This window comes from Cibotium barometz, chromosome 31 (genome assembly GCF_041138505.1).
Source record: "Cibotium barometz isolate CiBa-2024 chromosome 31, ASM4113850v1, whole genome shotgun sequence".
Classification (NCBI taxonomy): Eukaryota; Viridiplantae; Streptophyta; class Polypodiopsida; order Cyatheales; family Cibotiaceae; genus Cibotium; species Cibotium barometz.
In genome coordinates this window covers 52,183,056-52,194,346 of record NC_141076.1, presented here as the reverse complement: position 1 = coordinate 52,194,346, position 11,291 = coordinate 52,183,056, and the positions used below count along the sequence as shown (strand labels likewise).

General features: G+C 42.1%; 1 protein-coding gene across 1 annotated transcript; it reads right to left on the bottom strand.

Moving 5' to 3' along the window:
• Nucleotides 1–5,969: 5,969 nt before the first annotated feature.
• LOC147621028 (CASP-like protein PIMP1) lies at nucleotides 5,970–10,918 on the bottom strand. Its single transcript, XM_086825279.1, has 3 exons — nucleotides 10,293–10,918; nucleotides 6,472–6,607; nucleotides 5,970–6,357 (listed from the first exon to the last, which is right to left on the bottom strand). Exons 1-3 carry the CDS (start codon nucleotides 10,697–10,699, stop codon nucleotides 6,157–6,159), a joined length of 744 nt encoding a protein of 247 aa, XP_086681405.1. The 5' UTR covers nucleotides 10,700–10,918; the 3' UTR covers nucleotides 5,970–6,156.
• Nucleotides 10,919–11,291: the final 373 nt, after the last annotated feature.

Below are 11,291 nucleotides of genomic sequence, written 5' to 3'. Positions count from 1 at the left end.
ATCCCGATACTTTGATGATAAGAAGCATTGTAGGCGAATTCAACTAGGTGTAGATAGCTTAGCCATTTCTTGGGTTCCCTGCCACATCATGATAGAAGTATATCTTCGATTACTTGGTTCAACCTTTCTGTTTGACCATCGGTCAGGGTGGTAAGCTGTGTTAAGATCCAAGAAAGTTCCTACTGCTTTGAAGAATGCAGTCCAGAATCTTGACGTAAATTTGAGATCTCGATCACTTACTATTCTCTTGGGTAGGCCATGCAATCTAAAGATTTCCTTGAGGAACACTCTGGCCACATCCACTGCAGTGTAGGTCTCTTTTACTGGAATCAGATGGGCAACTTTGGTTAGTCTTTCAACTACCATGAAGATGGAGTTGTAACCTGATTGCACTGAAGGTAGTCCAGTAATAAAATCCATACTGATCATTCCCACTTCATCTGGGGGATGTCTAATGGATGTAACTTCCCATGCATTTTTACTCTCTCTTCTTTGACTTTCTCACATATCAGACATTGACATACATGATAAAGTACATCCTTTTTTAGTCCAGGCCAAAAGAAGCTTTTCTTTACAGACATGTAGGTCTTGATGAAACCTGGATGAGGTTGTTGCAAAATCAGGGTGTCCAGTTTTGTCCAGTTTACGCTGGACTGAGACAATGCTTGGAGAGAAAATTTGGAGGGGGCAAGGTACTTCAAATGAGATAAAGTAACTAATAGAAAATACACATGCACTCAAAGTAATCCAATATAACTTAAATTAATACAAATTACTCTGATTAATCAAAATTAATTAACAATATCATGAAATTATAAAAAATGATCTTTCATGATACTTAGAGTGATCCAAATTTTTTTCATAGATGCACCATTACAAGTACACCAGTCCTTATAGGTTTTAGATGATTTACATCAAAAATGTAATTTTAGTAATTAGATTATTAATAGTTGCAAGCCTTCTGATAGCCTGTAAGAATTTTGGAAAAGAGATCATAAAAAATCCAACCATTGGATTTGTAATTTTGACTAACTGCCACATTCTACTAATGTCTCACTATCTACCACTCTTTTGATCTACAAGATTGAGCATTTTAAGTGGTAGTTATTGTGGGTGCAAAAAGTGGCATATATTATAACACTTTAAAGACCTTGAAATATTTAAAGAAAATAGACAAATAGCTTAAAATTTTCTCAAAAAATCAAGTTGAGCTCTATATTATGTGAAGATCTAAGGTCCAAAGTGGGAATCTCATATGACTTTATATGTAAAAGATATTAGCATTTTATAGAATCAGTCGAGATTTTGGGACAGGGTGTATACATTGACTTTGCACCTAAGGAAATGAGGACCTTCAACTATCTAATGCTTAATCAGATTATGCAACTATAATCCCAACTTTGCTTGTGATGTTCCAAAAAAAGAACTTGAAAGGAGATTCCTTCATTAGCTAGGAGAGATTGGCCACTAAAGGTAAACAAATGCATGTTTTTTTTACTATTTACAAGGTGCTTAAGTGGACAAAACTGGGCACCCTGATCGTGTAACCACCCGATTCATTTGTCTTGCTATAAGGCTATTATGGGCAAAATTTGACCCTTGGTTCCCTCATCATTTTGGGAATGCATAGCTTGCTATTATAATACATAATTCCTTCATCTAGGCTGTACCCTTGAACTCAATTCAACTCCTGAGGAGTTTTGCTTTCCTGCATAATACATAATTCCTTCATCCAGGCTGTACCCTTGAACTTAGTTCAACTCCTGAGGAGTTTTGATTTCCTGCATAAGTAGGGTAGCAATAGGGCCAAAGAATCTATCTTGCATGATCTTCTCTCTTGCTTTATTAATCAATGGATTTGACGCCATTGTGATTGCAAGCAAGGAGGCTTTTCTATTGAGGGCATCTGCTACCACATTTTCTTTGCCTGGGCGGTATTTGATTTCAAAATCAAATTCCTCCAGGGTCTGCATCCACCTTCTTTGGCGCATGTTGAGATCCTTCTGAGTGAAGATCCACTTTAAGCTCTGATGATCTGTCACACCAGAGTAAATCTTTGACCCAGTAGATAATGTCTCCACAACTTCAGGGCATAGACTACTGAAAGTAGCTCCAGGTCATGAACAACATAATTTCTCTCATGCGTTCTGAGTTTTCGGGATTCATAGGCCACTGCATGACCTCCCTGCTTGGTTACCGAGGCAGTCTTCAGCTTATCAAAAAGCACTTTGACACCTGGCAGTCCACTGAAACGGGGTATTCTTCTTGAGAAGATTAGTCAGAGGGGAAGCTATGAGAGCAGACTTAGGTATAAAAACTCTATACCAACCAGTTAATCCCAAGAATCCCCTGACTTCTTTCACTGTCTTTGGTTCAGGCCAATCTATGACTGCTTGGACTTTTGCAGAATCTGAAGAAATTCTGTCTTTGGATACCAGAAAGCCCAAGTATTCAACATGGTCAACAAAGAAAGTGCATTTGCTCTTTTTTGCAAAGAGTTGGTGCTTTCTTAGAATCTCAAGATCTTTACGGACGTGAGCTTCATGGTCAACTGCATTCTTTGAGTAAATCAGAATATCATCAAAGAAAACAAGAACAAAATCATCCAAGTATTCTCTGAGAATGTTCTGCATTAGGCGATTGAATGTAGCTGGGACATTTGTCAATCCATGGCATGACAGTAAATTCATATTGCCCATAGTGAGTATTGATGGCTGTCTTCAGGATATCTTGATCATTAATCCTGATCTGGTAATACTGTGATTTGAGATCTATCTTTGTGAAGATCTCGGCTCTATTTAGCCTGTCCAGAAGCTCATTAATTCTAGGGGGATAGGATACTTATTCTTAAGTGCTGATTGAGACCTCTGTAATCCACACAGAGTCTTAACGTTCCATCCTTCTTTTTCTGAAAGAGAACTAGCGCTCCCCAAACAGTGAAACACTGGGTCTTACAAACCCTTGTTCTAACAGCTGCCTAAGCTGTTCCTTGAGTTCAATGGCTTTAGGGACTGGCATTTTGTCCGTGTGTTGGGCTACTGGCTGAGCTTCGGGGGTTAATTCTATCTCATGATCTACTTCCTGAATTGGAGACATCTCGGTTAGCTATGCTGGGAATAAATCATCATACTCAACCATTCTGGCTCTTTAGCCTTTAACTTTGTGTCTACCAGATTCATTTTGACAACATAAATGAGCTGCTTCTTTCGAAGTCCTTTCAGTAACCTAGAAGCTTTTACTAATTGCAGATTTGGGGATCCGAAAATTCCAGTTCCTTGAACTTTGTTCTCGTGAAGGTCACGGAAGGAAATGGTTCCATTGTGACAAATGTCAACTTGATTTTTGTGGAGCCAATCCATTCCAGGATTCCGTCGAAAACTCCCAAAGAAGGTAAGACTCTAAACTGGCAGTCAGTTACATTCCCATCTAGATTGAACTGAATACAATCTGGTGAGTGAAAAGAATATTTCCACTGGCCTATTCAACTTGCATAGGTTTCCCTAATTTTTGTTCTAAGACTAGCTTACGCAGGTATCCTAGGTAAATAAGTGAATGAGTACTGCCTGAATCAATCAAAAGCTTAAATGGCTTACCCTTATACTCAGCTGGAGCATGGATGATAGAGAATTGACGATTTGGCCCTTGGTTTTCAATCGCGGCATAAATCTGACCTCTTTCCTCTTCAACTACTTCCGCTATCATAACTGCTCTATGGCTGCAGATTGGGGCGGAACTCTTTCTCTTTGGTTACCCCAGTTCTAGGAGGGAGTTCTGAGATTACTCTGAACAGAGGCAGATGGTTGAGCTGGAGTCCTCCTGGGATTGCCCTAATTTTGGCAAGACGGACCCTGATTTGACTGATACGAAGGCACTGGTCTCTGCACTCCGGGTCCTTGACTTCCTTGTCCTCTTGACATGGCAGGAGTCGGGCAAGACGGACCCTAATTTTGGCAAGACGGACCCTGATTTGACTGATACAAAGGGGCTGGTCTCTGCACTCTGGGTCCTTGACTTTCTTGTCCTCTTGACATGACAGGAGTCGGGCAGTCTTTAAGCTGGTGACCGAAACCCTAACACCCAAAACACCTATTCTCACTTCTAAGCTCATCCCTCTGAATCCTTGAAAGAGATGGGGCTCCTAAGAAAGTGTTCTAAGGGAAGGTTCTTCCTTAACTTCTGAATCTCCCAGCATCTTGATTCTGATTAGGGCCTTACTGCCTCTTTGGCGGTGGAAAGTTTGAAGCACTTCTCGGGGTTTGGAACCTTCTAAAGTTTGAGGGTGCACGCTTCGACAAGACCTTAACAACAAATGCTTCGACAAAGTCCTTTACCATTCTGACAGCTTCTGCCATTGAGACTGTTTTGGCATTTTTCACTAAAGTGTCCGCAATGGCTCGTTCATCCCTCGAATGAATTTGGCCATCAGCTGCTCTTCATCCAAAAGGGGAGAATATTTGAGGAGAAGGGCAAATTCCTGATGGTATTCTTCAATCATCTGGCTATCCTACTTCAGTTCCAAGAACTCATTCATTTTGGTTTCCAGTACTACACTAACTTCTTTCCATCTTACCAACTCCCCCATCCCTCTCATTTCTGGAGAGATAGAAGAACCAACCAAGTGCGACACTTCCCCGTGTGCCTCGACAACCCCTCACCGATCACGAGGACGCGATCGACTTTAGGAAAAGGGGAGTATGTTAACCACATATTGGTTAAGACATTCTTATGCCAACTATGTCCACACACTTATGTAATGGGTGTCCGTACTATATTGTAAATCTCGAATGAGGGAAACACCCTATGTTCACAAAATCATGTAAGTAAACTTTGTTTAGACTCTCCACACTCATGTGATTTGTGGTTGTTTCAAAAGTTAGGTAGCATCTACTTAAATCATGAAATATAACAGATAAATGTGTGATGCATGACATGTGTACATGATAGTACATATAGCATTAGGAACTCCTCGACCTAAAAGAGAAATGAATTAGTGGAGTGATTAAGGATTCCAAAGGCTCATATGTGGCCAATAATACATATAGTACACTAGAAACTCCTTCACTGGGCTGAGAGAGAGAGAGAGAGAGAGAGAGAGAGAGAGAGAGAGAGAAATGAAATGTTATATTAACGTCTTCAAAAGGCCAAAGTGACCTATGAGACCAAAGTTACAACCATGTGACATCTGATACACTGTCTGGAAAAGAAAAGAGATAGTCCCACAATACATCAGTAGGGGGGAAGCTAATGCTACTAGTCAAAATGGGGTACATGAGTACATGGATACATGAATACATGAATATGGGGGAGTACAAAAGTGACAGTGAGTACAACAGTATATGGCTGGAGTCGTAATCATCCTAGGAGCTCTAGCATGGGTCTCTGTTAGATATCCGTAACGCCGCTACGGGCGTTACCACGAGAGGGGACGGCCTCTGGCTCACCACCCAGCCATAGAGGAAGAATGAGGATTGCCCCTCATCCCCCAGGCTATATAGTGTGTGGCCTGCCGTCCACACTAGCCTGGCCGCCCATGACTCCGCATGGGCGTCCTCTCCCACTGAACCCCGGATATGGCCATCCGGTCTGCCGTCGGACACAGGCATTACAGCCTACGTGACAGTCTCTGACAAGATGGGGTGATTAAAGATTGCAAAGGTTTTGCTTTATGTGGAGGTGGCCAATCGAACACACCTTTCACGATTCATAGAGGACTTTAACAAAGACTAGATTGTACCGCATGATACCTTTCTAGATTCATAGAGGACTATAACAAAGATTACATTGTACAATATGACATCCACCAAACGTTATTTTTAACAGTTTTCAATGATAAGTGGATAAATCTAAGGTAAGTTTGAGAGAGAGCCCACATGCCCCACTCATCACACGAGTGGTTTAGCTTGACACAACTCAAACTATCCAAGTTAGAATTTTGGCGTCATAATTGTTTATATTTATTACAAGAGTGGTTTAGTTAAAAGCTCCCCAAGGAGGCCTGATTTTCACCATGATCATACACATTTTTGGGCTTTTCTAACCATCAGATACACACAAAAATTGATATAAACAATACACTAAATCTTGAAAAACACGTTCCAAACTCGTGGGCATCTCGTTCGAGACCAGATACAATTGGAATACAGCAAGACCTTTTCGCTAGGTCCTATTCTTGTAGAAGCAGAAGGATGAGATGACGGAACTAGCCGCAAGGAAACAGAACCCCACGAAAATCATGCTAACAGCGCCAGCGCCTTGATTGCACAGAGTATCGTAGGTATCACAGATTTGGGCGTCTCGCAGTTCTTTAAAAACTGCAGCGGCGGCGCTTCCACCCGTCAACAGCAAGCAGACCACAATCTATTTTAAGGAAGACCCACAGTAGTTGATTAGATTTGTTGATTAAGGAGTAGAATTGATTTAGATGATGTCGCAAAATAACAAGTTGCGATCTAGATATTGATGGGGTCTTGCCTGGTCGCCGATGTAAGAAAGAAAGAGCGAGGCTGATCCTGGTAGCATCAGTCCTCCAGTTGCCAGGCGGATTGCTGCGGAAATAGTTTCGTAGATTGAGTAGATCGCCCCTATGATGGCTCCTGCTAGCGCGTACCTTTATGACATCAAACACCTCCATGGATTAATTAATCGATCATTCTCCTTTCTCCTTCTGTATCTTTGGGACGACATGCCACGTGGTATGTATCTATCTTATTAATAGAAGGTCAAAGAGTTAAAGAGAGATATAAAGAAAGGTAACGAGAATCAGTTAGAGGGAAACACTTAGTGTTAGAGAGACAAAGAGAGAGCGGGGTTAGAAACAGAAAGAATGAGAGTTAGAGTGAGAGTGAGTGTAAGAGAGAGAGAGTGAGTGTTCGAGAGAGAGAGCGAGAGGGAGGGTTAGAGAGAGAGAGTCAGAGAAAAGTAAAGAGAGTTAGAGAGAGAGTGTTAGACAAAGAAAGCGTTGGCCAGTTCGAGAGAGTTAGAGAGAAAGAGTGTGTTAGAGAAAGGTAGAGAGAGAGAGAGAGAGAGAGAGAGGTAAAGAGAGTGAGTTAGAGAGAAACAATGAGTGTTAGAGAGAGAAAGAGAGATATAAAGAGAATTAGAGAGAGTTAGAGAGAGAGAGAGGTTAAGAGAGTTAGAGAGAAGGAGTTAGAGGGTTAGAGAGTTAGAGAGAGAGAGTTAAAGAGAAAGCGAGAGAGAGAGTGAGTGTTTGAGAGAGAGAGCGAGAGGGAGGGTTGGAGAGAGAGAGTTAGAGAAAAGTAAAGAGAGTTGGAGAGAGAGTGTTAGACAAAGAAAGCGTTGGCCAGTTCGAGAGAGTTAGAGAGAAAGAGTGGGTTAGAGAAAGGTAGAGAGAGAGAGTTAGAGAGTTAGAGAGAGAAAAAGAGAGATATAAAGAGAATTAGAGAGAGTTAGAGAGAGAGAAGTTAAGAGAGTTAGAGAGAGGGAGTTAGAGGGTTAGAGAGTTAGAGAGAAAGAGGGGGTTAGAAAGAGGAAAGAGGAAAGAGAGAGAGAGAGAGAGAGAGAGAGAGAGAGAGAGGGAACTAGAGAAAGGTTAAGAAAGTTAAAGAGAGAGTAAGTGTTATAGAGAAATAGAGAGAGAGTTAGAGAGAGAGAGAGGGTTAGAGAATTAGAGGGAGAGGGGGTTAGAAAGAGAGTTAGAGAGAGAAATAGAGAGAGTGTGTGTTAGAGAGAAAGAGAGAGAGGGGGTTAGAGAGAGAGAGAGACGGGGTTAGAGAGAGGGAGTTAGAGAGAGACAATGTAAGAGAGAGAGAGAGAGAGAGAGCGGGGGGTTAAAGAGAGAGTTACGGGGTTAGAAAGAGAAAAAAAGAGAGTGAGATGAGTTGGAGAAAGGTAAAAAGATTGAGAGAGAGAGTGTGTTAGAGACAAAAAAAGAGAGAGCTGGCTAGTTCGAGAGTTAGAGAGAGTAAAAGAGGGTTAGAGAAAAGTAAAGAGAGTGAGTGTTAGAGAGAGAGAGAGAGAGAGAGAGAGAGAGTTGGCTAGTTTGAGAGAAATAGAGATAATTAGAGAAAGTAAGAGAGTTAAAGAGAGAATTAGAGAGAGAGTTGGAGAAAGTCATAAAGAGAGAGAGTTAGAGAAAGGCAAAGAGAGAGAGTGTGTGTGTGTGTGTCGTAGAGAGGGAGTTACCCAATTCAAGGCAAATATAAAGAGTTAGAGAGAGAGTAAGAATGAAGTAGAGAGAGTTAGAGACAGTGTAAAGAGAGAGAGAGAGAGAGAGAGAGAGAGTTAGAGAGAGAGTTAGTCAATTCGAGAGAAATAGAGAGAGTTAAAGAAAGTAAAAGTGATCGAGATAGTTAACGAGTGTTCAAAAGAAAGAATTAAAGAGACACAAAGTTAGAGCGAGAGAGGTAAAGAGAATGAATTAGAGAGAAAAGTTAGAGAGAGTGTCTTAGAGACATGAAGAGAATTAAAGAGAGACAGTTGGAGAGTGTGTGTGTGTGTGTGTGTGTTAGAGAGAGTTAGAGAGAGTGTGTGTGTGCTAGAGAGAGTTAGAGAAAGGTAAAGAGAGTAGGCTAGAGAGAAAGAGTGAGTGTTAAAGAGAGAGAGAGAGAGAGAGTTGGTCATTTCGAGAGAAATAGAGAGAGAGAGAGAGAGAGAGAGAGAGAGAGTTGGTCATTTCGAGAGAAATAGAGAGAGTTAGAGAGAGTAGCAGAGATTGAGAGAGTTGAGGAGAGAGAGAGTTAGAGAGATCGAGATAGAAATTAAGAGAGGGAGGGTGAGTGTTAAAGAGAGAGAGAGATTGGCCAGCTCGAGAGAAATAGAGATAAAGTAAGAGAGATTGAAAGAGTTAGAGAGAGAGAGAGAGAGAGTTATATAGAGGAAGGGAGAGAGAGAGAGAGTTAAAGAGAGGGTGAGTAAGAGTTAGGTAAAGAGAGAGTAAGTAAGAGTGAGATAAAGAGAATCATAGTTAGAGAGGGATAGAGAGAGAGAGAGAGAGAGAGAGAGAGAGAGAGGGAGTTAGAGAGAGTAGGAGATATTGAGAGAGTTAGAGAATTAGAGAGAGAGAGAGAGAGAGAGAGAGAGAGAGTTGAAGAGAGTTACAAAGAGAAAGAGAATTAGACAAATAGAGTTAAAGAGAGTTAGAGGGAGAGAGCTAGAGAGATAAAGAGGGAGAGAGTTTTAGAGAGTGAGTTAGAGAAGAGAGAGCTAGAGAGAGAGAGAGAGAGAGAGAGAGAGAGTATGTGTTAGAGAGAGAGAAAGAGAGAATTGACCAATTTGATAGAAATAGAGAAGAGAGAGAGTAAGTGAGTATGAGAGAGAGAGAGAGAGATTGAGTTAGAGAGACATTCAGTGAGAGAGAGAGAGAGAGAGAGAGAGAGAGAGAGAGAGAGAGTTAAAGGTAAAGAGAGTAGGTTAAAAAGAAAGAGTGAGCATTAGAGAGAGAAAGAGAGAGAGTTGGCCAATTCGAGTGAAATAGAGAGAGTTAGAGAGAAAAAGAGAGATTGACAGAGTTAAGGGAAGAGAGAGTTAGAAAGAGTGAATTAGAGAGAATGTAGAGTGAGTGTTAAAGAGAGAGATAGAAAGAGTGTGTCAGAGAGAGTTGGCCAGGTCAAGAGAAATAGAGACAGAGAGACTAAGAGATATTGAGAGAGGAAGAGTTAGAGAGAGAGAGAGGAAGAGTTAGAGAGAGTGTGTGTTATAAAGCGTTAGAGAGAGAGTTAGCCAATTTGAAAGAAAGCGAGAGAGGTAGAGAGAGAAAGAGAGCTTAAGAGAGTTTAAAAGAGACGTAGAGTGAGTAAGAGTGAGATAGAAAGACAATTACAGAGAGTTCGAGAGTGAGAGAGAGAGAGAGAGAGAGAGAGAGAGTGAGTGTTAGAGAGAGAAAGAGAGAGAGTGTGTGTGTTAGAGAGAGAGAGAGAGAGAGGGTTGGCTAGTTAGAGAGAGGGTTGGCTAGTTTTAAAGAAATAGAAAAAGTTAGAGAGAGAGAGTTAGAGAGAGAGAGAGTGTGTGTGTGTCTAAGTGAGTGTGAGGTAGAGAGAGAGTTAGAGTGAGGTAGAGGGAGTTACAAAGAGTTAGAGAGAGTGCTTTCCATTGATGATTTCTATGGAACCGTTCCTTTCCGCTCTATAAAGGGTGCTTGCTCTCTCTTCCTTTCCGCTCTATAAAGGGTGCTTGCTCTCTCTTCCTCTCTCTTCTCTATAAAGGGTTTGCAAAAAAAAAAAGGGTGAGGATTGTAAAACAAGGGTTTGAAATTTGAGTGTAAAAGGTTAAATCCTGATTAACTCATATCTTCAGAAACGTGGTATTTTAAATCAAGGCTTGGGGTGTGTACTTACTTGGTGGAAGTGGAGCTTGAGAAGCTGAGGGTCACCGAATCGACTGTCTGGGTATCGGAGGCCAGGACAACCAGGGCCACGATAAGGGACATGCTAGCCAGGAAGCGCAGCACCAGGTCAGCGATGACGAGATCGGCATGAATGGGGGTACCGCTGCCGTAGCCGCTAGGGCTGCTGGTGCTTTGCGGGGGTTTCCTCGGGCTCATGTGGGACAGGCCGGGCGAAGGTGCCATGGCGACGCCCATGGTGCTCATTTTGATGGGCGGGGAGTCGAAGTGGGAGGTGGGCGGGCCAGCTGGGACGCCCAACCGGACGGGCACTCCGAGGTTCACCGTGTCGAATTGGGTGGGCTGGAAGCCACGGTAGGGGGCTTGGTTCTCTTCCTGTGGAGAGAAGTGGGCAGCCATAGCTAGCTCCGAGCGTGCTCTCTCTCTCTCTCTCTCTCTCTCTCTCTTACACACACACACACACGAGAACGTACTATCTTCCTAGCTCTTTCTCTCTCTCTCTCTATATATGATCTCTCAAGCTCACACTAGCTGGCAGCCTCTTCCTACCTCCGGTTTTCCCTATTCGGACTCCGGAGTGTCCCTTTCTCCGAGCCACATTGGTCGTGTCAGACTCAGAAGATAATATCGCAAGACTCCTTCAACTGAACGAGAAGATAATATCGCAAGATCGTTGACTTCCCAACTCGCCCCCACGTCGTGGACGTCCAGCGCATCTCTCACGCCCCTCGCGCATCTCTCCCTTTCTGAACTTTTCGTATAAGTACGTTAGAACGTGGTTAAGGAAAACTTTTATAAAAAAAACAATAGTTATATATATTAATATTAACACAGACAAAGACAGCCCTTTACAAAAAAAAATCTCCTACGATGTTTGGGAAGATGAAAGGTGAGACCTCATATGCATATTACTTAATAGTAAATTGGAGGATCTTTTTATGGTTGAGGGGTCTGCTGGCCTCAAAATCTCGGTTAAGAAAAACTTAAAACA

Bases quoted from the DNA above. Each gene is read 5' to 3' on its own strand.
- LOC147621028 (XM_086825279.1), bottom strand. From the start codon at position 10,699: ATGGCTGCCCACTTCTCTCCACAGGAAGAGAACCAAGCCCCCTACCGT. The intron at 6,608-10,292 runs GTAAGTACACAC...GATGTCATAAAG, and splicing joins TCAAGCTCCACTTCCACCAA to GTACGCGCTAGCAGGAGCCA. The intron at 6,358-6,471 runs GCAAGACCCCAT...TCCTTAAAATAG, and splicing joins TTTCTTACATCGGCGACCAG to ATTGTGGTCTGCTTGCTGTT.